This window comes from Salarias fasciatus, chromosome 14, assembly GCF_902148845.1.
Source record: "Salarias fasciatus chromosome 14, fSalaFa1.1, whole genome shotgun sequence".
NCBI classification, from domain to species: domain Eukaryota; kingdom Metazoa; phylum Chordata; class Actinopteri; order Blenniiformes; family Blenniidae; genus Salarias; species Salarias fasciatus.
Genome location: NC_043758.1, coordinates 36,908,636 through 36,935,743, shown reverse-complemented (window position 1 = coordinate 36,935,743; position 27,108 = coordinate 36,908,636). Strand labels below are relative to the sequence as shown.

General features: G+C 41.9%; 2 protein-coding genes across 3 annotated transcripts; both read right to left on the bottom strand.

Annotated features, from left to right (window-relative positions):
• Positions 1 to 10,290: 10,290 nt before the first annotated feature.
• On the bottom strand, positions 10,291 to 26,431 carry LOC115399957 (uncharacterized). 2 transcript variants are annotated; one of them, XM_030107623.1, is made up of 3 exons: positions 26,426 to 26,431; positions 12,317 to 12,319; positions 10,291 to 11,204 (listed from the first exon to the last, which is right to left on the bottom strand). In XM_030107623.1, the coding sequence occupies exon 3, from the start codon at positions 11,199 to 11,201 to the stop codon at positions 10,293 to 10,295; it is 909 nt and encodes a 302-aa protein (XP_029963483.1). In that variant the 5' UTR covers positions 11,202 to 11,204; positions 12,317 to 12,319; positions 26,426 to 26,431; the 3' UTR covers positions 10,291 to 10,292. The 2 variants fall into 2 exon arrangements, with proteins under 2 accessions (XP_029963483.1, XP_029963482.1); XM_030107622.1 differs by lacking the exon at positions 12,317 to 12,319 and having other exon boundaries at positions 10,291 to 11,543.
• LOC115400064 (uncharacterized) lies at positions 11,966 to 14,196 on the bottom strand. Its single transcript, XM_030107714.1, has 3 exons — positions 14,075 to 14,196; positions 12,275 to 13,794; positions 11,966 to 11,997 (listed from the first exon to the last, which is right to left on the bottom strand). Exons 2-3 carry the CDS (start codon positions 13,632 to 13,634, stop codon positions 11,966 to 11,968), a joined length of 1,392 nt encoding a protein of 463 aa, XP_029963574.1. The 5' UTR covers positions 13,635 to 13,794; positions 14,075 to 14,196.
• Positions 26,432 to 27,108: the final 677 nt, after the last annotated feature.

Below are 27,108 nucleotides of genomic sequence, written 5' to 3'. Positions count from 1 at the left end.
AGCTGTCGTACGAGGGCCCCCATCTCGGGTAACAGTCCGTCCACAATAGTGGCACACAAGAGCTTCTCCCAGGGTTCAGCATCATCTCCCAGCCTAGGAGGACGCTGTAGTCCAGAATGGCGATTGAAGACCTCTTCAGCTCTGTGCAGAAAATCCTCAACCAGCTCCTGAGGCCCCTGTTTCAGAGTACGCAGTGCAGCGAGATTGGTGCGGTGGGGAAACGCCGTATTTATCGATGCGGTAAGTACTGTGATGGCATTACGGAAACCCGCATTGACCACATGGGCCCAGTCCGGATCTTTCAGACGGGCTTCATCCCCGGGTATACTGTCCCGTATCTTGGCCAGGTCACAGGGCTTCAGCTTCAGGGCAAGAATTTTTCTTATCTCCGCTCCGGTAGGTCTGTATTCTTGGCAGAACGCTGCAAATTCAAGCCCGAATTTCTGTCCATTGTCAACCGGATCAGGGAGTTGCTTTCCGTGCAGCTGAACTTCCTCTGGAGACCATGGGTGGTACACCAGAATTGGACCGTCAGCACCAGCAACCTCCACCATCGGAGCGGTCACAGTGGATGAAACCGCGTGTGGAGATGGAGATGTAGAACGCTGCTGGCGCCGGCTGCGGGTGCCGATAGGAGACCTGGTGGGACTCGGAGTCGTAGTTGAATCCGGGGCAGCTCCTCCTCCCATAGCTCCATCTAGCAGTGGTGGTGGCTGGTCTTGAGGATGACGGCGTCGAGGGGGGTGCGAGTCCAGGTCGGGGTCCACCTTCATGGCAGCCAATGCCTGTACAGCGGGAGCATAAGGCGAGGAAAGTGAAACATCATATGTTGGCGGTACCGATTTCAACGCATTATCTTTTCTGTTTCCCACATCTCCACTCATATCCAATGCCCCCCCCAGTTTGCGCATAGTCGCTTTCTTCTCTCTGTTTTCTGCTTCCGTTTTCCAAATTGTAATACACTTCTTGTGCATCTCCAGTCGCTGCACATGTTCAGGCTTCAACTTCCCCTTCGAAGTCATCATTTTATCCCATTCCGCCTGAATGTCTCTTTCGACCTTCTTTATCTGATTCACAATCAAACTGCCCCCCTCGGGGAAACCAAACCTTTCACTCCATTCTCTCACACAGACCACACACTCAGACCCATATTTTTTCGACATGTCGTTACATATTGGGGTGTCTGGAGGACTCTTCTCTTTAACAGATCTGTTACCCATTTTCAATTGGACGTCTCCAACGGCCTTTTCGCCTCTACGGTCCCAGCCCAGACCCGAGGGTGCAAAAGTGCTAAAAAACCCTCTCCAATCTCTCTCCCACTCCAAACACTAACACTCTGGGAGGATTGAAGTTTTATGCTGTTATTATAGTGACCGGCACTACATCAGTCACTCGCCCTCCAACCAATCCAATATGAAAAGAACTCACCGGGTGCTTGTAGGAGTTTTCCCTCAAAGGGGGGAAAACCAGTTCGTGGATCCTAGCGGTGGTCCGGTCGGCAGGTGCGAACCCAGTCCCCGTAGAGTCCGTCAATGGCGGTAGGGCTGCAGCAATTTGTCCGCAGGATGGCCGATCACCGGGTCCCCGTCCCCCGCCGGATTCCACTCGTAGGATCCTGTTCGTGACGCCAACTGTTATGGCAATTTTATTTAATAAAATTCATCAGCCGGCGAGTTCGTTTTGGTCTTTTTATTAAGCTGTACAGCAGGAGAAGTCACACTGTCAACAGAGTAACAGAGTGAGTTCTGCCCTCGCAGGGGCGTGCAAGCCTCTAATAACTATCTGCTGCGTTCACTCCCAGGGGCCTTGACTGCACCCAGCCGCAGGCTGGATACAGGAAGACTCCCACGAGTGCCCGCAGCTGCTACGCTAAGATTATCAGGAAAAGTAAATTCTAGACAAAGCAGTCGCGGTTCCCCACACATCGGAGTGTGGGAGCTACGGTTGTTTATAAAAAATACCTCTGTGAGCACTACAAGTGAGAAAAAGCATGCATACATGAGAAATTTCCATTACAAGACAAAGTGACTCAATTTTACGGGTCACAAGAAAAATTCCTACGTTTTGAGGGGTTATTGTGCAGATTGAGCCAGAAATGTGGCCAGGAGGACGAGAAAATATTATTTTTTTTTGGTTAAAATTCAGAGCCTCCCGCACTCTAACTGCCACTCTCCCACTCTAGCTTTTCCAATACACACCCATTGTAAACTCCAAAAGTGACTGAAATTCTCTCTGTACTTGAAGGCCCACAGTTTAAATTTGGTAGAAGATCTGGAAATGATGTTACATACGTGAATAGAGGACAAAAATGCCTATGTTTTAAAAGTTAAATGACTTTTCTATGGGAAAGTATGACAAAGTTTTAAGGGTTCAAAGTTGAAGGAGTTGAAAGGTCAGTTGAAGGGGTTTTCCATCCACTTCAATGTTAAAAATAATTTTAAAAAGTTGAAATATTTCAAAAAGTTTAAAAGATATTAAAAAGCTAGAACATAGCAGGAATGTCCTTAAAAAGCTGCACATTTTGATATCTGAATGGTTCAAATCGGACAAAATTTGTAGGAGGAGAAGCGTGCCAAAAAACGGCGGAAGAAGTCAGAAGAGGAATGTAATCGTGTGAATGCCTTCAGCATTCACACAATATTAACTAGAAAAATTTGCAGTTCCTGAAGAAACTGCAAGTGTGAATGCTGAGCTGAAAATGCTAAACTGTAATGCAGAAGAAGTTCAAGAAGAAAGGTTGAAAAGGAAGTTGACAAATTTTGACAAAGCTTGAAAACACTGCAAAGCGTTGAAAAAGGTTGATAAAGGTTGAAAACCTTTGAAAACACTGCAAAAAGTTGAAAAACCTTGAAAAAGGTGAAAACGCTGCAAAAAGTTGAAAAAGGTTGAAAACACTACAAAAAGTTGAAAAAGGTTGAAAAAAGTTAAAAACAGTTGAAAAAGATTTAAAACACTGCAAAAAGTTGAAAAAGTTTGAGAAATGCTGCAAAAACTTGAAAAAGGTTTAAAAAGTTTTGAAACATTGCAAAAAGTTGAAAAACTTTTAAAAACAGTTGAAAACACTGCAAAAAGTTGAAAAAGGTTGAAAAAGGTTGAAAACACTGTAAAAAGTTGAAAAAAGTTGAGAAAGGTTGAAAACGCTGCAAAAAGTTGAAAACAGTTGAAAAAGGTTGAAAACGCTGCAAAAAGTTGAAAAAGGTTGAAAACGCTGCAAAAACTTGAAAAAAGTTGGAAAAGTTTGAAAACACTGCAAAAAGTTGAAAATCGTTGAAAAAGTTGAAAAGCGCTGCAAAAACTTGAAAAAAGTTGAAAAAGTTTGAAAATGCTGCAAAAAGTTGAAAAACATTGAAAAAGGTTGAAAACACTGCAAAAAGTTGAATAAACCTGAAAAAGTTTGAAAACACTGCAAAAAGTTGAAAATCGTTGAAAAAGTTGAAAAATGCTGCAAAAAGTTGAAAAAGGCTGAAAAAATTCAAAAACACTGCAAAAAGTTGTAAAAAGGTTGAAAACACTGCAAAAAGTTGAGAAATGTTGACAAAGGTTGAAAACACTGCAGAAAGTTGAAAAAGTTTTAAAACACTGTAAAAAGTTGAAAAAGGTTGAAAAAGTTTTAAAACACTGCAAAAAGTTAAAAAAGTTTTAAAAAAGTTTAAAAACACTGCAAAAAGTTGAAAAAGTTTGAAAAAGTTGGAAAACACTGTAAAAAGTTGAAAAAAGTTGAGAACGGTTGAGAACGCTGCAACAAGTTGAAAACAGTTGAGAAAGGTTGAAAACACTGCAAAAAGTTGAAAAAGGCTGAAAAAATTCAAAAACACTGCAAAAAGTTGTAAAAAGGTTGAAAACACAGCAAAAAGTTGAGAAATGTTGACAAAGGTTGAAAACACTGCAGAAAGTTGAAAAAGTTTTAAAACACTGTAAAAAGTTGAAAAAGGTTGAAAAAGTTTTAAAACACTGCAAAAAGTTAAAAAAGTTTTAAAAAAGTTTAAAAACACTGCAAAAAGTTGAAAAAGTTTGAAAAAGTTGGAAAACACTGTAAAAAGTTGAAAAAAGTTGAGAACGGTTGAGAACGCTGCAACAAGTTGAAAACAGTTGAGAAAGGTTGAAAACACTGCAAAAAGTTGAAAACAGTTGAAAAAGGTTGAAAACGCTGCAAAAAGTTGAAAAACACTGGAAAAGATTGCAAAAACACTGCAAAAAGTTGAAAATCGTTGAAAAAGTTGAAAAAGGTTGAAAACGTTGCAAAAAGTTGAAAATCATTGAAAAAGTTGAAAAACACTGCACAAAGTTGAAAAGGGTTGAAAAAGTTGGAAAACACTGTAAAAAGTTGAAAATCGTTGAAAAAGTTCAAAAACGCTGCAAAAACTTGAAAAACGTTGAAAAACCTTGAAAACGCTGCAAAAAGTTGAAAATCGTTGAAAAAGTTCAAAAACGCTGCAAAAACTTGAAAAAAGTTGAAAAACCTTGAAAACGCTGCAAAAAGTTGAAAATCGTTGAAAAAGTTGAAAAACGCTGTAAAAACTTGAAAAAAGTTGAAAAAGTTTGAAAACACTGCAAAAAGTTGAAAATTGTTGAAAAAGTTTGAAAACACTACAAAAAGTTGAAAATCGTTGAAAAAATTCAAAAACGCTGCAAAAACTTGAAAAAAGTTGAAAAAGTTTGAGAACGCTGCAAAAAGTTGAAAATCGTTGAAAAAGTTGAAAAACGCTGCAAAAACTTGAAAATCGTTGAAAAAGTTGAAAAATGCTGCAAAAAGTTGAAAAAGGTTGAAAAAGTTTGAAAACGCTGCAAAAAGTTGGAAAAACTTTAAGAAAGTTGAAGAAACAGCAGAGTCAGTGTCAGAGTAACAGAGGATCAATAGAGCTCCAGTCTGAATGGAAAAGTCCAGACTCATCAAGCAGCAGTCAGCACAACAGGTGTGTCTGTTGCTATGGAGACCAGCTGCACAGCAGCCATGACAGTGAACCAGCAGTTCTTATGGAGTGCGCATGGTTGAGAAAATGTCATTCCTCGAGGACCCAGAGGTGAAATTGAAAAAGATTTGTTCACAATCAGATTCAGAAGTCTTTCATGAATGTAATGGTGCAGGAATCATGTCTGTAGGATCATCCATTCAGCCACCGCGATGGTGCGAACATGAGTGAAGTTTTGGATTTGAGTGAGAAAATCTCTCTCCAAAAAACATTGGAGCGGATGGGAGAAAATCCTGCGCTCTCCTCACAGAAATGCAGCTGGAGAGAGAACCGTTTGAGATAGAGACAAAATGACTCAATTGTACGGGTCACAAGAAAAATGGCTACGTTTAGAGAGGTAATTGTGTAGATTGAGCCAGAAATGTGGCCAGGGGGACGAGAAAAGAATTATTTTTTTGGTTTAAATTCAGAGCCTCCCGCACTCTAAATTCCTTTCTCCCACTCTAGCTTTTCCAATACACACCCATTGTAAACTCCAAAAACGGCTGAAATGCTCTCCATACTTGAAGGCTCACAGTTTAAATTTGGTAAAAGATATGGACATGATATAACATACCTGAATAGAGGACAAAATTGCCTACATTTTGCAAGTAAAATGACGTGTCTACGTCAAAGTATGACAAAGTTGTAAGGGGTCAAAGTTGAAGGAGTTGAAAGGTCAGTTGCAGGGTTTTCCCATTGACTTCAATGTTAAAAATAATTTTAAAAAGTTGAAATATTTCAAAAAGTTAAACAAAGTTGAAAAAGTTTAAAAAGGTTGAAGAAAGGGTTTAAAAAGTTGAATATTTTAAAAGTTGAATGGTTAAAATCGGTTAAGATTTGAAGAAGTTATAAGGTTCCAAAGTTTGAAAAAATCTCCATCCGTTAACATGGGGCAAAAAGTTGCACAAAAGTTGAAATATTTCAAAAAGTTTAAAAGATATGAAAAAGTTAGAACACTGCCAGAATGTCCTTAAAAAGCTGCACAATTTGATATATGAATGGTTCAAATCGGACAAGATTTGAAGGAGTAGAAGCGTGTCAAAAAACGGCGGAAGAAGTCAGAATAATAATAACTAGAAAAAATTTGCAGTTCCTGAAGAAACTGCAAGAGTGAATGCTGAGCTGAAAATGTTAAACTGTAATGCAGAAAAAGCTCAATCAGCAAAGTTGAAAAACCCTGAAATAAAGTAGAAAAAGTTTGAAAATGTATGAAAACGCTGCAAAAACTTGAAAAAGGTTAAAAAAGCGGAAAAAAGTTAAAAAAGTTTGAAAAAGTTGAAAAAAGGTTAAAAAAGCAGAAAAAAGTTAAAAAAGTTTGAAAAAGTTGAAAAAAGGTGAAAAAACTTGAAAAAGTTTGAAAAACTTAAAAAAAAAGTCATAAAAGCTGAAAAATTTCAAAATACCTTTAAAGTTGAAAAAGTGGAACAGAGCAGTAAACAGCAGTGGAGTCAGTGTCAGAGTAACAGAGGATCAATAGAGCTCCAGTCTTAATGGAAAAATCCAGACTAATCAAGCAGCAGCAGCACAACAGGTGTGTTTGTTGCTATGGAGACCAGCTGCACAGCAGCCATGACAGTGAACCAGCAGTTCTTATGGAGTGCGCATGGTTGAGAGAATGTCATTCCTCGAGAACCCAGAGGTGAAATTGAAAAAGATTTTCACACAATCAGATTCAGAAGTCTTTCATGAATTTAATGGTGCAGGAATCATGTCTGTAGGATCATCCATTCAGCCACAGCGAGGGTGCGAACATGAGTGAAGTTTTGGATTTGAGCGAGAAAATCTGTCTCCAAAATGCATTGGAGCGGATGGAAGAAAATTCTGCACTCTCCTCTAACAAATGCATCTGGAGAGAGAACCATTTCAGATAGAGACAAAGTGACTCAATTGTACGGGTCACAACAAAAATGCCTACGTTTTGAGGGGTTATTGTGCAGATTGAGCCAGAAATGTGGCCGTACGGACGAGAAAAGATTTTTTTTTTTGGTTAAAATCGAGAGCTTCCCCCACTCTAACTGCCACTCTGCCACTCCAGCTTCTCCAATACACACCCATTGTAAACTCCAAATACGGCTGAAATTCTCTCCGTACTTGAAGGTTCACAGTTTAAATTTGGTAAAAGATCTGGACATGATATAACATACCTGAATAGAGGACAAAAATGCCTACATTTTGCAAGTAAAATGACTTGTCTACGTCAAAGTATGACAAAGTTGTAAGGGGTCAAAGTTGAAGGAGTTCAAAGGTCAGTTGAAGGGTTTTCCCATCCACTTCAATGTTAAAATTAATTATAAAAAGTTGAAATATGTCAAAAAGTTGAACAAAGTTGAAAAGACTGAAGAAATGGTTTAAAAAGTTGAATATTTTAAAAGTTGAATGGTTAAAATCGGTTAAGATTTGAAGAAGTTATAAGGTTCCAAAGTTTGAAAAAATCTCCATCCGTTAACATGGGGAAAAAAGTTGCACAAAAGTTGAAATATTTCAAAAAGTTTAAAAGATATTAAAAAGGTAGAACATAGCCGGAATGTCCTTAAAAAGCAGCACAATTTGATATATGAATGGTTCAAATCGGACAAAATTTGTAGGAGGAGAAGCGTGCCAAAAAACGGCGGAAGAAGTCAGAAGAGGAATGTAATAGTGTGAATGCCTTCAGCATTCACACAATAAAGAAACAGGAAAATAAACGTGTGAATGCCTCAGGCATTCACACAACTAGAAAAAAATTGCAGTTCCTGAAGAAACTGCAAGTGTGAATGCTGAGCTGAAAATGCTAAACTGTATTGCAGATGAAGTTCAAGAGGAAAAGTTGAAAAAACCTGAAACAAAGTTGAAAACAATGAAAAGGTTGAAAAAACCTGTGAAAAGTTCCAAAAAGGTGATTAAAGTGGAAAATGGCTGAAAAAGGTGAGAAAGGTAAAAAAAAAAAAAAAATACAAGTTGGAATAGTTTAAAAAGGTTGACATTACAAAAGCCTGAAAAAAAACTCAAAGTTGAAAAAAATTGAAACACTTGAAAACAGTTGAAAAAACAGGAAAAAGGTAGTAAAAGCTCAAAAAGGTTGAATAATTTATTCCGGTTGAAAAAGCTGAAAAATTTGAAAAAAACCTGAAAAAGTCAGAAAAAACTAATGTAGAAAAATCTTGAAAAATATTCAAAAATATGAAGAACTTTAAAATGTTTACTCAGCTCAGAAATGAAAAGGTTGCTTCAAACTTGAAAAAAAAAAAAAAAACTCGGACAAGTGTATATAAGCATAAATATAGCTGCACTGTTTTCAACAGTTTAAAGAAACAAAGTTGTGTCATAAAGTTGGATGTTAAAATCTGAATTAAAACTTAAATTGTTATAAAACTAATTTGATGTAATGCGATGTTCAAACAAAGTTAAGGCAGAATATTTTTGGAAACTAAAATAAGGCAGCAGTTTTCATGTAAAATACAAACATTTTATTAACTATTTAGCAGTTCTAAACTTGAACATTGACAAAAGAAAATAGCATATATTTAGTGTTAACATCTCACAATTTCACGTTTCAGTGAATAGGCCAACAAAACTGTGTCATTTATCTTGTTGTAAAAGACAACATATGTAACTGAAACCCAACAGATCCACATGAGCAAGCATCAGCGACTGTGGAAAGGAAAAACTCCCTGTTAACAGGAAGAAACCTTTGCAGAACCAGGCTCAGAGGTGGTGGCTTTCTGCTATTCCGGTTGGGCTTCAGGGACAAAGAAGAACATGCAGTCGAGGCTCGTCGTACCTCCCAGATCAGTCAGGACAGCTGTCCTCTTCTGAGTCCTTCAAGAGTCAGACTGAGTTCTAAATGTCCAGCAGCTCAGACCAGCTGTTTCCTCCAGATGAAGCTTGCTCTGTCCTTGGCTGGACGGCTGCTGCTCTCACAGCTCTTGTCCATGTTGTGGGAGAGGCAGAGAGAACAGGAGACCCAACGGGACCCTGTTGTGGTTGGGTTGGTCATGATGGAGGAAACAGGAATCAGTCCTCCTCTTCATCAGCGCTGCAGAGTCCGGTCACTTTGATGAGGAGAGACTTGCAGCAGCAGCAGCAGCTCCACAGTGAGGCCATCAGCATGGAGGCTCCTCTGAGGTGAAGGTGGAGGGCAGAGGGAAACACTCCATCCTGCTGACAGAAGGTGGATGTTAGTCGGAGAACAAGACACATTCAGAGGTTTCACCTTCAACAATCCATGAAATACCTCGAGACGCTGCAGTGCAGGCCCACATCAGGACTGGAGCTGAAGTTTGTTCCTCTTGGTTCAGTCAGAGTGTCTGCAGACAACAAGGCAGGACGGACAGAGGACAGACAAGTGAGGATTCATGAGACATGTGGGAACAATCTCACTGCATGTTTCAGGATTGGTGAAGTACCTGCAGCTCCGCTGAGAGGACACATGGGGACTGACTGGAGGACGTCTGGTCTGGACATCCAGCAGTGTCCTCAGAGCAGCAGGACGTCCTCTGCTCTCAGGGGAGAATGAAGGCCGGCAGGCACCGTCCTGTCTCACTCGCTGGAGAATGTCTGGTGGTACCAGGGACGTCCACGTCTCTCTCATGTCCAGTACTGATGACTGCTTGATGGCTGATGGACATGCTGGGACTAAAGACACTGATGCTCTGCAGGACCTGACAGGTGAATCTGACAGGCACTCTTGGAGACGGCTCAGACAGGTGACTCAGAGGACCACACAGTGGACAATCTGGAGGTCGTCCAGCTCCAGTCCTCAAAGGGGACTGAAGAAGGACTCAAACTACTGGGCAGGTGTTAGTTACACCACAGAGCATGTGACTGAATGAAGCTCTGACCCAGAAGAGTGTTGTGGCCTGTGCATTCACCAACCCTGACCCAGACCCACCCACATGATGAATGCACAGGCCTACAGTCTTTTAGTCATTGAATTTTAGATTTAAATATTGTCAATTAGAAAGTGGGGATCTCAATGCAATAATCACTTCAAGAAAAACATAGTTACCTTTGAAGATTTTCACACACCTTCCCTAATTCATGAATGGTCAAACACAGAACTGAAACATCAGAAAAAGGTTATTCACAGTTAAGGAATTTAATTCAACAATCACTTCAAAAATCACTTCAAAAAAAGCATGATTTCTTCAAAATCAGTTTTTCACATACCTTACCTCATTCATATGCTATCAAACACATAATTGAAACAATAAAATAAAAAAAGTAGGCATGATTCAGTTCTGTTAATTAACAAAGGCCTTACCTCATCAGCCACCTACAGTCTTAATGGAAAACGACAAATGATTAGAACACTGATCAGGCCACTGAATGAAATCAAGACATCCGAAGTCGTTCTCTGCTTCACACGTAGCTGAAAGTCAGGACACAGTAAACAGGATCATGATAGCTGTGATATGTTCTCAGGACACCAGACTGGACACAGTGGTCGGGCTGTGAAATGAAAATCAGGTCCAGCAGTGTGTTCTTCTCTGTGGTGGAAGCAGTGATGAGTTGAGCATAACCTCTGGTCTGAAACAGCTCCAGAATGGGCTTCTTGGCTGTAGATGAAAGGTTTTCATTAAAGTCTCCACAGACAATGATGGGCTGACAGTCGAGAATCTCCAGAGAGTCCAGAAGGCTGCTGAGATTAGCCAGGAAAGAAGTCATCTCATAGTTAGGAGGTCTGTACACTGCTGCGATGATAGCACTCACTGGAGCATCAACCTTCAAGGCCACAAACTCAAGATCAGTGACATTCAGCAGATACTGCTTCTCTCGAGCTTGGATGTGGCTTCTCACATAGATGGCTACTCCTCCACCACCTCTGCTGGCAATCTGAGGGAAGTTGCTGTAGGACAGGTGTCTGTTACGTCTGAACAGGTTGTAGCCTGGTAACTGAAGACTGTCTGCAACAAAGGAGCCCTGCAAATGGGTTTCAGTGAGACACAAGATGTCAGACAAACACATTTCATGGTGGCTCTTGATGTCATTGATGTGAGCCGGTAATCCCTCAGTGTTATGGTGAATGATGGTCAGGGTATCAGGTCTGCTCAGGATTTCTCTCATCTGTAGAAGGGGCATCATCTCAGCTGGACTGGCTTGTCTCATGCTCTCCAGTGCTGCAGTGATCTGTTGACTGGCGTAGAACTTACTCTCATCCATGTCTACAATGTAGAGTCCACTGAGGGAGGTGACTCTGCTCACAGCAACATAAGCCATCCCAGGTTCAAAGATGTTCTTCAGTGACACCACAGCAGACTGCATACTCATTCCCTGGACCTTGTGGATGGTACATGCAAAAGCTAGTTTGATGGGGAACTGTCTGCGCACCACACCTTTCTGCTTCAGGTTGTCTTCCTCTCTCTGAATATAAACCACATCATCATTTTGCTCTGAAGACACATGGCTGTCCATTCGGAGACCCAGCTTAGTGACATGATCATTTTCTGAGATGCAGCGCACCAGAGTGCCAAAACTTCCATTGACAAGACCACTTTGCACATCAATGTTTCTGGTCAGCATGACTCGAACGCCCTCAGCAACCTGTAGAGAGTCTGGTAGCTCATTTCTGCCTCCTTTCACTGGTGTTTGTTTCCGTGTCATTCTGCCAGACTGAGGATCTTTCTCGAAGTCATCTGCATCAATGGTGATTATATTGTCAAACAGTTCAGCCAGCCTTGCAGAGTTGTGTGCATCCACCTGTTTGTTAGTAGCATAGATGTGCAGGACATCAGTTGGACAATGAGCTGGTTCTGTTACAGTCTGATAAATCAAAGCTCTGTCAGCTTCAGACAACTCAGCAGACTTGTCTTTGACTCGGATCCTGTTCAGCATCTCTGCAAAAGCAACATCATCTTTCTGCCGCATGATCTCAGTCAGAGTGATCATCTGGAAATGCTCGTGCCACAAGTCGATTTCAGAGGGGTCAAACACACACAGAGGAGTGGAATGCCTCACTGGAGGAAGTTGATAAAAATCTCCAACAGCAATGACAGAAACTCCTCCAAAAGGTCTCTGACTGCCTTTGATCTGCTTTAGTCGAGCATCAACGTAGACAAACAACGGCCTGGAAACCATGGACACCTCGTCAATGATCAGGATTTCAGCGTTGAGGAGCTCTGCTCTGACTTCATCCAGCTTGTTACCAAGACCTTGGATTGGAGGTTTGAGACTTCTGGGCAGCTTCAGCAGTGAATGGAGAGTTGAACCTGAAATGTTAAACGCTGCTGTTCCAGTGAAAGCCGTGATGTCAACCTCGTCACAATGGCGTGGAACATTTCTCAGGATCTTCGATGCTTCTGAGTGAATACATTTGATTAGATGTGATTTCCCACATCCAGCACCTCCATTAATGTAATAGAAGAACTGCTCTGGACGAAGGCCACAGACTCTGCGAATGCACCATTCTCTCACAGTGTAAAAGAAACTAGCCTGCTTTAGGTTGAGACTCTGATACATGTGTCTTAACACAGCTGGATCGATCACAGGAGGCTCTCTGGTCACTCTGGCTTCACTGACTGCATCAGCTTGACGGCTGTACTCAGGGACATTTTCCTGCTCAGGATCATCAGGATCTGGTTGTTCTGCATTATCATTGTAGTCCAGTCTCACAACTTCAGACTGAGGAGCAAGGTTACACCACTCATCCATCACACCTTGATTCTCTTGAAACTCTTCAACAGCTTTCTCAATCTCTTCACTGTTTTTCTCATATTTTTCTCTGTTCTGTTTGACGATCACTTCCACCGACCGGCCGTGGTTCCAGCCTGGCAGCTGAACCCAGCCGGCTCTGTAAAAGCTCTGGTAGGTTGGAAAGCCTGGTCTCTTCAGTTCCTCATCTGATCTGTGTGGAAGGTACAGCTTCAGTAATCTGCCATGGAAGTTCTCAGAATCTCTTTCCTCTGAGCAGCGGTAATATCTGATCACAGCTGGCTTATCATTCTTTCTCCTCTGTACAAAGCCCATGTCATTCAGCAGTGGAAACACATCTGTTCCTTTGTTCTCACGGACAAACCTGCAGGTGGCAGCAAAATCAGCCATGCACATTTCCTCAAACTCTGCTGTTTCTGGTCTGTTCTTATACTTATCTGCCAAAGATGTCATCCAGATGTTTGTACATTCATCAGTGGTGTTCTCAAGGAAAGACAGAGGGCGACTCATTCTCAGAGGGTTCTCATCTGTTGGTATGAAAACTACAGCTCGGGAACACTTCTTCATCTTCAGTCCACATGCTCTGGCAACACATTCTTGTGCACTGATTTCTCGTTTCTTGGAGTAGGCCTGCATGACTGCCTTCATCTCCTCACTGTCATTCACGTTGCTGCTGTTGGAGTTATTGATCACTGTTTTCAGGTACTCTGAGAGTCCAGCTTCCTTCTTGGTGATGTACTTGGTCAGATAATGAATACAGCCATAAGCATTCAGGATGTAGGACACGTCAATGTTAGCATCCCAGGCTGTGAGCAGGTGTGGATTGTAGGCATTGATCCAGCAATCCTTTGGATCTCGCTTCAACAGGACTGCGCTGGATTTGTTCAGTTCATTCAGGTAAAACTCATATTCAGCCACGGTTAAATCACACTGAGCCAGAAGCTGATCTAAACTCATGGAAGCTGCTTCAGGTTCATTCAGGAGTCTGTTCAGAGGTCTCAGCTTAGTCTTTGCAGTTGCAGTATGTTTACCACCATCAGGTCTCGTGATCATTACGTTTCTGCAGGGAGGTTTGGGAAACCCGAAACGGCACCCAGAGCCAACACTTTTGAAACACGTCTTGGTGTGTGTACGACTGTGTTTCTGGACTTCACTGACTTTCTTGTACAGGTCGGGTTGAGTGTGAGGGTCAGGGAGCTGAGCTGTGATGTATCTGGACACAAAATCACACACAGTCTGATCATCATCCTTTTCAAACACAGGGGCACCTTCAACCCAGAGCAGACAGTGAATGTGAGGACTTCCTCTGTGCTGAAACTCCACTCGATAAAAGAAGTCCACAACTTTACCCAGTGGCTGAGCAGGCGAAAGCAGCAAATCTCTGAATAAGGCCTCCACTCGCTTATCAAACATGCGCATTGCTGTCACAGGATTACTTCTCAGGATGTCACATTTTTCTGACCAGTCCAGCTCTTCAAAATTCACATCCTCACCTTGTTGTCTCTTGATTGCTTCAATCACTTCAGGCCATCGCATCTCAGCAGCTGAAAACGTGCAAAAGAAGGTGGGAGTGCCCAGCTGTCTTATCATGGCAAACAGTTCACTGGTTTTCTGGTGCCAGTAGGCTGGAGTACCACGTAATGCTCTCATGAAGCGAAAAGCCTCGTGGTTTCTCACTAGTTTCTCTACTTCACGTCTGTCTTGCAGCATCCCTGAGGTTATTTTTTGTCCATCTCTGGTCATGGGTTTGCCTTTTCTCAACTGGATGGTCATGCTGTTGGTAGCCAGGTGCACCTCAATCACAAAGGGCCAATCCCAATTCTACCCCTTACCCCTACCCCTTAGCCCTTAGACCTACCCCTATCACTCTCCTACCCCTTTTAGAATAGGGCTGAGGGCTAGGGCTATCTTTGCAGCACTATGAATTGGGATACCCCTTGGCCCTTTAAGCCCCGCCGCACTCCTATAACAACAAAAAATTATGGATATTAGAAATGATAGAAATTACATTAGAAATTACTTTTATTTTTTTTTAAATGGTATTATTATTTACCTTATATTTCTTTTTGAGGTTCTCCCACTTTTTTGAAGCTTGCTGGGCTGTAACTTCCCCTTCCAAGCCATTTTCTTTTATGAATTTCCTAAAGTAATACAGATATATTTATATAAACACGTTTTATTACTGACATATTATAGCTTAGACGAATAATATAATTTACTCCCAATGTGTTTTGGCGCTGGATTTTGATTTCAAAAACTTTTCTTCCTTTTTAACCTCTAAACCAGGGGTCCTCAAATACAAATCTTGAAGGTCCACATTTGCTTTTTATATACAAGCATGGGTCTGGACTTCAGCGCCTTGTGGGAGAGGAGGGGGGGGGGGGGGAGGGGGGGGTGGCGATACCGAGGACTGCCGAGCAGTGCGGTGCGACGGAGTGCGCTGGACACGCGCAGAGCGGCGCGGTGCAGAATGGTGCTCACACGGAACATGGAGCGTTTAAAGAAAGATTTTTTTTTCTTTTTTTTTTTTCCATACATTTGCCCTGGGGCAGCAGCGAGGTGTGCCGCGGTCCGGTCATGGACCGCGGTCCGCTAATTGAGGAACCCGGCTCTAAACTGAATCAGCAGTCGGGTTTCATCGGGGGTCCCTGTGTCTAACATATTACGTTAAAAACATGATAAAGGATGACGTTAATTCAGTGATTAGTGCTCTTCATAAGTTACAAATTCACGATTGGAAACGGTGCTGCGCAGCGCTAAAACGTTAATCCATGACTGGGACACTGTCACGCTAGTTTATCTATAAATTCAGTGAAGCAAATACACTTTTTATAGCTTTTTAAATAGTATACAGAAAGCAATCTTACATTTGTGCGACACCGTGATGGGCGCCATGTTGTTTTTTTCTGGCCAATGTGAAACTCCGCCTACCCCTATAGAGAATAGGGAGTATCGATGCAGACTTCGCTGAAAGGGGTGAAATAGCCCTTCCCCTTACCCCTACCCCTATTCAAAAAGGAGAATTGGGATAGCCCTTAAGCCTCGTGAACGCGCATATCATAGGGGTAGGGGTAAGGGGTAGGGGTAAGGGGTAGAATTGGGATTGGCCCAAACTGTGCAAAGAACAAATAATTAGAGTCTCTGGCAAATCTGTCATCAATGGAGAAAAGTCTGGATTTGAAGTAACTGCTGGGTGATAGTTTGACACATCTGCTCTCATCCAGGGTGTTTTGACCTGTAGGAAACTGTACAGGGAAAGCCATGGCCTCAAGTTTAGGGGTCTTAAAAAAGCCGACTGGACTGTTTCTCTCGGCAGGAGCAACACAGTAGATTCCTTCACTGAAAGACATGATTTCCTCTGCTACATTAGGAGGTTGAAGACAAGATTCCAGAGCAAAGCCACCATTGGGCATGTCGCCTTCCTGCTGTTCTTCAGGTCTGTTCTCTGGTTCTTCACCATCACATGACAGAACATCTAAACCATCCTCAGCCTCATTTTCACACAGAGCATCTTTCTCAAACCTGTCAATCTCCATCAAGTCTGCTTCATCAAACTCTTCCTCCATACCATCATCATCATCAGGCAGGGTGGGGTCACACAGCTCAGCTTCATCTCTGATAGTGATTTCAGAATACTGTGGGTGAATGTGTTTGAGTTTATGCAGGGCCTGCATCAGTTTAGGCCAGGTGACAGTCTGGAAGAGCTGATGTCCTCGGTAACACAGGCGCCTCTTCAGTTTCACTCTCATTATCTGGGATTCACTTCTCAGTCTGGGCAAAGCTTCAACTGTTTCCTGGATCTCAGATGGGACACACACCACATTTCCATGGATTGCACTCTGTCTGCCTTTAGGAAGAGGAATGATTTTAGCAAAAGGAATGCACTTGCTGATCAGATGTCTCTCTAATCTGTTCAAGTCTGACAGTTCTGATGGGATGTCAACAAGCTCCAGGTTATTGTGTATAGCCAGGGAGGGCATGGCTCCACGTCTCAGGTGATCATGGCAGGTATGACAGATCCACTCTTTCTTCCTTTCATCAGGAACTTTGCACGGTTCTTCACTTCTGCAGCTCTCATTACAGTGATGAACAAACTTTCCAGTGAGACAAGCTGCCACCAAGTTGGGATTTTTCAAATACTTTGCTCTGGTACAAACTTTAACTTGATTAGGAAATGAAGCTTTATGACACACAGTACATACGAATGTTGGTCCAGCCTTGATCTGAGACCTGAAAATGGATATGGCCTGTCCAAACAAACTGTTGTCTTGTTGCTGTGGTTCTCGGTGAATCTGACGGTATTTACGTCTTATCTTCAAGGCACACCTCATATTATGCATCGTTCTAAATGCTAAATTGTTTTGATGCCTCTCTTGCATGATCTTTCTCATCAGCAGCCTGTGTTTACTTCTGAAAGCTTGGTCCTGCAAATAACGTTGTGTCATATAAGATTTCTGCCGTTGTCTGAAGATTTCAGAGATTCTGTAATGTGACGTTATGTATTGTTTTTGTTTCTGCTTGAATACAGGATCACTTCTGTACTGGTCTCTGATGTATTGTTTTTTCTTCTGCTGGATTAAAGGGTCATTTCTATAGAGGTCTCTCATATATTGTTTTTTCTTGTGTTGGAATAAAGAATCGTTTCTATAGAGTTCTCGAATGCATTGTTTTTTCTTCTGCTGGATTAAAGGATCATTTCTATAGAGTTCTCTTAAGTACTGCCTTTTCTTCTGTCGCATTACATCACTGTTTCTGTACAAATTTCTCATTAAATCTCTGTGTGTTTGTCTGACAGCAGCACTGTTTCTGTAGGACTTCTTAGTTTGATTTCTCTTTCTCTCTTTCACTGTTTCAGTTGCATAAATTCTTCTGGAAGAACACTTTTTACTTTCTCTGTATGTTGGGTTTGAAGCATACTTCTCTCTATGTTTACGATTCCGATCATCTTTTCTGAGGGAATTCTTTCCTGAAGCCAACCTTCTCTGAATCTTTCTTCTTTTATGTTTGCTGAGTTTTGACAGTTTATCAGAGGTTTCTTTCACCACAGCTGGTCTTTCAGTTTCTGGTTGCACTGAAGGGACATCAACTTGTTGATTCAGGGACACTGACACTTGGCTTGAGCTGCTTTCTAAACAAACCTCATTGTTCGTTGTGTTCAGACTGTGTGAGTTTGATTCATCAACAACAACAGGTGTCTGTACAGAGTGTGAAGCAGCAGGTTGTGGACTTACAGGTCTGATGCTGACAAACGTCACAGGTTTGAACTCATAATGGGTCGTGGATGAGGCGCCATGCTCTCTGTAGCAGCGCAAGAGTCGATTCACCATGTCTTGGAGATGTTTGAACGTCACCATCACAGCTGTTCCAGGCTCTTTGTATGAACCATCATCTTTTCTGGAGTGAGGATCAAAGAAGCCATATCTGCCACTGGGAGTCCTGAACACTGCAATACACAACCTCGTCATGATCAACAGAGCATACTGCACATCATTAGTCAAACAGTTCAGCCTGGAAGACAGGGAAAGGTAGGTCTCAATATATCCAGCTGGTGGGTTTCCAAAGCTGCCATTGTAAGAAAGTATGGACAGATCAGCTGTAAGAGTAGAGCTGCGAGAAGGAACGAGGTTAGGGAGTTGATCAGAGGCCAAATGTCCAGAACCATCGGTGTGGATGTTCGGGGTATTAATAACCTGTTGATATAAAAAGTTCCCTTTATCCAGAACCAGGTCCAGGTCTGCTTTTGAGATCGTCTCGTTCTCATGGAGGAAAGCCAGAAAAGTTAGAGAGTTACATGTACACTGTTTGTTTCCATTGTCACCATACCTGGCAGAGCTCTGGCTGCGGGAAGCACACAGTCGAATCTCAGAGGGCAGTTCTGTTATTATCACATTACCTTCATCATGTCTGCTCATGACAACATCACTGCTGACACCTTTGACTTCATCAGGAACCAGTAAGACAGCCGCCATGTTCTCACAGAGATTAGAAGAACCTTCTGCTGACTCAGGAGTTGGATCGTGGGATTCAGTCTGCTGCTGGAAGCGACATTTCTGAGCTTGAGATCTCTTGTTGGTGCGAGGCATTGTGACAACAAAACTGGAAAATATAAAGAAGGCAGACAAGTGTAGATCAACACAGAATGTATTATGTCAACACAAGTAGTTTGATATGAGTTTTTTTGTTTGTTTGTTTGTTTTGAAATCGAAGGGTTTTTTGTTGGGGGGACACTCAAAATTCGGGTCGAGTCCCAAGTTCAGAAGGGCCCCAATAAATTGAGATGACGGCGGTATGTTTCCCCAATAAATTGAGTTGCCGCCAGCACAGCTTGACAGAAAAAATTAATATGCCAAGTCAAAAGTGACAAAAATAAAACAAAAAATCCGGCAGAGTGGGACAGAGGAGAGGGACAGAGGAGATGGACAGCGAGACAGAGGTCCAGACATAGGAGGAGACTGACAGGACAGATAGAGTGTTCAGACAGAGCAGGAGAATGACAGGAAAGACAGATTTTTTTTTTTTAGATAGAGGGGGACAGAGGAGGGGGACAGAGGAGATGGACAGCAAGACAGAAATGTAGAGGAGAAGAGATCTTCAATGAAGATGGGTGGAGGAGGTGATCCGGGTACCTGCAGGACAGAAACAAAATGAGCGACTGTTTAAGGAAACAGCAAAATCAGCAGACAAAATGATCAGAACAATCTGTCACTGAAGGCAAAACTGTGAAAACATCCCAGAATTCATGCTCTCACTGATAATTCTTTGACACGTTCCAAGATTTAAAATGTGATTTTTAGATGTGAGGGATAATATAACATTCAGCTGAGGACATGTACGTTTCAGTAGAGTCTTCTCTGGGGATGTGCTCGCTCCAATGCTGTCCTATTTTGCAATACTCGTTAAATACTGGCTCATTACAGTAACCGATACCTACAACACGCCAACCAGTGAGTTCTCAGTACCAGTGAACCAGTTGCCACTGTACAGCAGGTCTGTGTGTGGTCAGAAGAGCAGTAGTAAGAGCTGGAGCCAGAGGATGTGGTGATTGTTCGAAGGATTAAATAATGGGAGGTTTCCTAATGTGCCAGTCTGTGCTTGGCCTGCTCGCTGCATGTCGGAGTTTGTTTTGTTTTTTTTTCCCCATCTGCCTGCTGCCCCTCAGCCGGTGTCGCCACTCTCTGGATTTTATTTAAGCTGTCTTTCAGGCCAGCAGCACAAGGAGAAAAATGTGATTGGTTTGTTTTGATTAACACTCCAACAGTCCTGTCAGTCGCACAGTGTGTGTGTGTTTGTGTGTGTATGAGGGAGTGTGCTGCATGTGTGTCTGTGTGGTACCTGCATGTGGCTCCTGTGAGTGTGTGTGCACGTGTGCACAGAGAGAGAGAGAGAGAGAGAGAGAGAGAGAGAGAGAGAGAGAGAGAGAGAGAGAGAGAGAGAGAGAGAGAGAGAGAGATACACGTGGAGGATAGGAGGGATGGATTGATTTTGTAATGTTTTTTTTCTTCTCTTGAAATGCTTTTGCTTTTTATAAGGAAATATTGATAGAACATATCGCTCTCGTCTTTGTTAGGCTGGGAATCTTAAAACAGAGTGAGAAACTCTTAGTTATTTCACCTGTCTTTCACCGAACGTGTTTCAAGATTCAGTAACTAGACAAGTTGCTTGAAATAAGAATCATAAAAAAGGAATTCAAAATACAACAACTGACTTCAAACATGACCAACAACATAAAAGAGAAACCAGACAACTTCCCTCACAACTCATTATCACACATGTTCAGTGTTGACAGCATGATTGAAATATTGAGGAGGTTCTCAAAGGATCACATGATCTATTTCAGATTTATGGTTTCTGTTTTTCACACACAAAAAAAAGTATTTCTTTTACAGTTTTCACTCAGAAACCCTCCTGGAGACATTGTAAAAACATCCAGACTTATTAAGAGCCCACTTTATGAATCAGACATTTAGTAAAAACCTTCCTTTACTGTTTAAACAAACTTTTCTATGAAGTAATCATCACTAAAGTCTTGGATGAAGTTTCAGTAATAATTAAAATAGAGAGATTACTGCTTAAAAAATAGATTTCACACACACTGGATCTCAGCCAAAAGGCTGAGCAGTGATTTTAAAAAAGACTTATATTGTGAAGAAACAAATAATTCCTCCAATGGGGTATTTCACAGCTTCACTACTTCCTGAAAATAGCTGTGCACATTCATTTCCTGTCTTACATTATTGGCCAAACTGATTAATCCAGGTGTGTCTGGTTTAGACTGCTGCAACAAGACACACCTGGATTAATCATTTTGGCCAATAATGCAAGACAGGAAATGAATGTGCACAGTTAATTTCAGGAAGTAGAGGAGCTGTGAAAATGGCCCATTCTTTGTTCAATGAAAAATAGACGTACAGTTTGTGTTTTCATATTTTTTTAAACAAAGTAAGAGGTCACTCAATCCTGTTTCAACTGTTTCAACTTAAGAATTCTCATTTCTTTAACAGAACAGAGAGAGAATCAATTGTTTGTAGTTTACTATTTCGTTTTTTTTTTTTTTTTTTTTTCTTAACCTGAAAATAAGCTGTATTTAAAAAGTATTTCAACTCTTTTGGATACTTCTGACAAATGTCTACATTTAAAAATCTTATTTCAACATTTATTCTCAAATAAAATATATTTCCTACACAGACATATGTTGATTAGGTTTAAGTGACTTCATTCACATATTTAGTATTTATATCTCATATTTGGGCTTATTTTTTTTGTTGCAGTACAGAAAGAGGAAGAAATGTGCTCAGTGGTTCAATAGAAGACAATTCTTTCTTGATCCCAGAGAGAAACTGTTTGTCTTCCTGGTCCACACCAGTGTTGTCTGGCCCTGTTCCTGCAGAGCCTCTATCCAGCAGCTTCCAGCTCAGTCTCTGCTTCAACACACCTGAGTCTAATGACTGTGTCCTCAGCAGCTCCCAGCAGAGCCACTAACAGCCTGTTACTGCAGCAGGTGTGTTGAAGCAGGCTGGACTCCACTGAGCCACACAGAGCAGACACTGATAATATGCTTCTATTTCAATAAAAATTACTGAAGCTCTATTAAACAGTCATGTGTGTGAAGTTTGACACTCACCAAATCCAATGGCAGAGAAAGGCAGTTCTCTGTGTGAAGAGAGACATGAATTAAACCTCTGGTCAGCAGGAAACTGATGAAGAAAACTGCTGAGTCATGCTACATCTACTTCAAGCCTTACTGTTCACAGCTCATGTTAACAACAGCAGCTGGTGAGAAAAGCTCACAATGAAGCTAAGCTTTAGAGAAAGCACTGAACACTTTAACACACTTGAAACATTAATTAACACCACTAAGCTGGCTTCATGTTAGCCACTTAGCTTCTGCTAGCAGTGCCTGCTAGCTAGAGCGTTAGCCGTCATTAGCATCATCAAACACACTTTTAGAGATAACGTAACTCTTATTCATTCGACCCAAGAGAGACCCCAGAGACTAGAGAGACTCTCTGAAGCCAGTGAAAGCGACCAAGGTACGTTTTATCAGTTTGATTTCCTGTTAAATTGACATCATCAGATTCCAAAAAACGGGTCATTTTCTCGTTTTTTCACAAAACGAAAAAACGAGAATTCAACTCGTTTTTTCGTTTTTCCGTTCTGACTGACAAAATGGATTTTCGACTTGTTTTTTCTTTTTTGACAGGTGGCTTTTGACAGGGGCGGGGCTTAACACTACTCGCTCCTGATTGGCTCATGTTTGCACCGTGCTCTTCAGAGTAAAAGTCTTTACACGATTCTTTCTGACTGCAGCTGCTCCAGCCTCCTGTCAGGACTGCAAATATCTCATCGTAGCTATATTACTACTACGCAAATATGATGACTCAGTGCTTTGCTGCTCTTTGGTTGTAATTGTTGGCCTCTGAACTGCATGTTTTCGACTCCTGACTTCATGAAAGTAGTTACAAAAAATGACCAGCAGGAGTCGCCATGTATTGATCTCCTCATCTCTCAGTGTTCCGTGCTCAATGTCTTAATCAATCGAAATGTGAAAAAAAAAAAATGTTATACGGTTGTTTATTAGTCAAGCTCTCAGTGGACTGTAGCGTCAATCATCTGTGATCAGTGGAGGAACACAGTGGAGTTCTGCAAGTTGTAGGACTGTTTTCATGTGTTGCCACGTAAATATCATAAATCCAGGACAACAGCTCGCTTCAATACACGTTTCAAACGGTACTTCTGACAGAGAAGCATCATAATTCATTCCCACATATGACATGATCACTGAAACTGGAGCCATTACAGTCAGAATGGTCTTATTGTTGTTATACAGTGTACAATGAAATTGGCTAGTTTCTCTTTTCCAGTGCAGGCACAACAAATATAACAGTGTTTGACCACACTTCCCTTGTTCTGGACAATAATAATGTAAAATCTGAGATGAACATCAGTCCTCTTTATCTGTGCTTGGGAATGGTCAGTATCCTTTCTGGTCGTCTCATGTCAGCAGTGTGATCCCATGCTCTCAGAATGTTGTCATACTGGGTAAAAGTCGGCCTGTGGATTTATGTTGATAAATATAGTACAATAACAAAAAGACCATTCTGACTGTAATGGCTCCAGTTTCAGTGATCATGTCATATATGGTAATGAACTGAGATGCTTCTCTATCAGAGGAACCATTTGAAATGTGTATTGAAGCCTGCTGTTGTCCTGGTTTTATGATATTTACATGGTAAAAATATGAAAATAATATAACAATAATCTGCATAACTCCACTGAGTTAATCCACTAATCACAGATGATGAGGCTACAGTCCAGTGAAGGCTGTAATAACTAGAAATAACCACATGAGATGTTTTTATTTTTCAGTAAATCCACATTTCTATTGATTATTTAAGACATTAAGGGTATAAATTCGGAGTGATGATGAGATCAATACAGGGTGACCCCTGCTGGTCATTTTTTGTAACTACTGGCCCATATGCACGCAACATTTCCGCGTTCTGTCTCAGCTGGCATAGCAACTTCCGGTGCGGCTCGGAAACGGCTAACCCAAGCCTGCGAGCCAGCCTTCTGTTAGGATCTGTTCGAGTGAGCGGCTGCTCTCTGTTGGCTCCAGACCCCGGTCAGCACCGCGCAAAATGCAAGAAACTGAGGAGAGATTGCGAAAAAAAAAAAAAAAAGGATCACAACAGCCGAAAAACCGGCGGTGGTTTGACGCCATGGACCGAATTTATGATCATAGAGCAGCGAGTGAAGGCAGAGGAGGCTGTGAGGACAGCACGGCACGGCCGCCCAGCTGAGGTGGCGCTGATGGTCAGTTTTGATGGTAAGCGCGCTAGCTGGTTAGCATTAGCACGCGGCTAGGCTAGTTAGCTTTACACCCAGCTGGACTTCTTATTCCATGTAGCATTGTCGTGTTGTATGAAGTGTGGTATGTGTAACGTTTCTGCAGGCGGACAGGAGTCACTTCTGGACCAGGAGTCCTTCTCTGGGCCCAGGGGGGAGGAGGGAGGAGCAGGATGGAGCATCCACTCCACCTCCACCTCCAGCCAGACTCTCCTGTGTTATGAAGCCTGAGCAGCTCTGAGGTGAGCAGCAGCCCTGTTCATGTTGTAGATACTGCAGTAAACCATTCAGCATCCATACTGGTATTCTATCAAGTAAAAGCACAGAGATCCATTCACCACTGCTGCTCCAGCTGGATACAGGGCCCAGTGGACAGCACAATGGATGCAGAGCACTGAAATAAATAAATGCTGCTGTTTCCGAAGCTCCAGTTTGCTCTGTGAACTGTGGATGTTTATGTTGAACAGCTGTCTCTCGTCCAGTGTTACAGTGAACACAAACTACTGAAGTAACAAAAACTGCTGGACAAACGACAACAGATCATATTGAATCCATTACAGAAGAGCAGTCAGCTGATCGGCCACACTCTGCAATTACACCCTGAATAACATCCAGCAATGTTACTGTCCAGGAACATCTCCACCAGCTGCACCACAGGGTCTGATGGGTGGAGGCAGGGTGTGGGTGGCAGTGCCATGCTCAACTGCTCTCTTTCCCCCTTTGCTTTTTAACCAGGAGGAGGCTGGAGCACCAACCAGACCTGACGGTGGTCTTGACAGAAATCCAGGCTTCAGGTGAGCTGGGAGCTGCAGCGTGATGAACATGTCCATCAGGAGGAGCAGCAGGAGGAGGAGGAGCGGCGTCTGAACCTGCAGTTCCTTGAAGATGAAGCAGGGCAGCGAGGCTGAATGAGGCTGATTTGGCCTCTCAGCAGCAGCAGAGCCAGGCCTTCAGACGTTCCTGCAGCGGGTCTCTCTGCTGGTCCAGACTCCGAGAACCCACAGGAGCAGCTCAACAACTGCTGGTGTTGATGTCCTTTCCAATAAAAACAGTTTTCACCCCATATGTGTCTGAATTCACTGGTTCTTGCTCAACACAAGCACAGCAGTGTTTTTGCATTTGGCATTTCTTTCTAAGTAGTGGTGCTGAATGGAGATGAAATAACTCCATTTGTAAAGGTTGCATGTGGTGTTTTGAATATTTTACATGGTGATTATCATGAACTTCAATCCAGATAACTCTGCACTGCGACACGTTACAGTAACGGTGCTTTATGGAAACACACTTCAGTCTGACTGCTGCTGAAGAGCCAAAGGTAAGGTGGAGCCAGAGTCATCTACATGTAGGAAGAAGTCAGTACTGATTTAATCTTAACGTGTTACATCTTTTAACACAACTGTCACTATATACAGCCTGTTATCAACCTACTTTTTTGAGCTGGCCTCATGTTGACAAGCATGTAGCCTGCACAATTCCTAAGACTAGTTTGAAACTGTAAACCTCCTGACAGTGCTGTCAGAGGAATTTATGAATGTTTCCCAGGTATGGGCAAATCTATGCTTCATATAGAACAGAATAGAGTATCTCACCATGGAGACATTTAGTTATGGAGGCTTGAAGAAAAACCGGGTGCAAAAAAAATTAGGAAATTTGAAAATAAAGAATAATTTAAAGAAATTTAAAAGAAGAAAAGATCAAACTTAATATACAACAGATCTAAAATATAACTGCTACTACTAAAATATAACAGGAGCTATAATATGTACAAATATGTACAGATATTTTTAGTGCAACAGAATGAGTGTATAATAAAGTGTCTATGATTGGCAGGATCATAAAGTGACCATAATAAAACAACCAGGTAAAGTCAAAATGTTCAAACATTTTCTCACCTATGATTTTCAATGAGTTTGCCATGACTTCATAATTTGGTGCCGAATTTCCATGACCAAAACACAGCTTCACTGAAGTGGATATTTATTCGAGTATTGAAACATTAGGTGCTGAGCAGAGCTCCTCAGAGCTCCTCCACTCGTCGTCTAATGTCTCCTCCTCATCATCATCTCCACTCCTCTCGGTCTTTCCTTGGCAGCGTCTCTTCTGCTGAGTGGAGTGTTATTTAAAACGCAGCCCGCCTCTCTCGAGGCTATATTGTACACACCAACTGTACTAAAAATAGTAAACAAACAAAGAAACGTTGATTTGAAATAATAAAAAAAAAAACATTATAATCTGTGATCACTTGGAGATCGAAGTCGAAAGGACACCGTCCGTAGAGGGCGTCCACTGTAACCGGAAGTTTTTTGTGCGGTCTGAGATTTCAGCGGAAATGACGTCACGTTGCTCCGTGCATAGCGCCTAACAATCAGGACCAAAGAGCAGCTAAGCACTGAGTAATTATGTGTGCGTAGTGATAATATAGCTACAATGAGATATTTGCAGTCCTGACAGGAGGCTGGAGCAGCTGCAGTCAGAAAGAATCGTGTAAAGACTTTTACTCTGAAGAGCACGGTGCAAACATGAGCCAATCAGGAGCGAGAAGTGTTAAGCCCCGCCCACCTGTCAAAAAAGAAAAAACAAATCGAAAATCCATTTTGTCAGTAAGAACGGAAAAACGAAAAAACGAGTTGAATTCTCGTTTTTTCGTTTTGTGAAAAAACGAAAAAACGAGAAAATGACCCGTTTTTTGGAATCTGATGATGTCAATTTAACAGGAAATCAAACTGATAAAACGTACCTTGTCCATTTTCAACCTTATTCAACTGTTCTCAACTTTTTACAGTGTTTTCAAACTTTTTCAGGTTTTTTCAACTTTTTGCAGTGTTTTCAACCTTTTTCAATGTTTTTCAACTTTTTGCAGCGTTTTTCAACAATTTTCATTTGTCTTGATTAGGCTACATGTTACATTTACAGTATAAAATACAGTACATACACTTACCTTCTGTAATTCCTTGTAGGTCACCAGACGGCTGCGGGAGGTGGAGGAGCAGCCGTCCTGTATGGTGGACCATCCTGGGTTGGAGCCTGTTTGCCTCAATGTGTTCTCTCTGCAGAAAGCCTGCCAAATATATGGTGCTAACTATGGTCCTTTACGGCTGACAGGAATACACCAGTATGCTATGCTTGTATCTAATTCAAAAATGTAGTCTTACTTTGGTTCAGTGAGCATAATCTTACAATT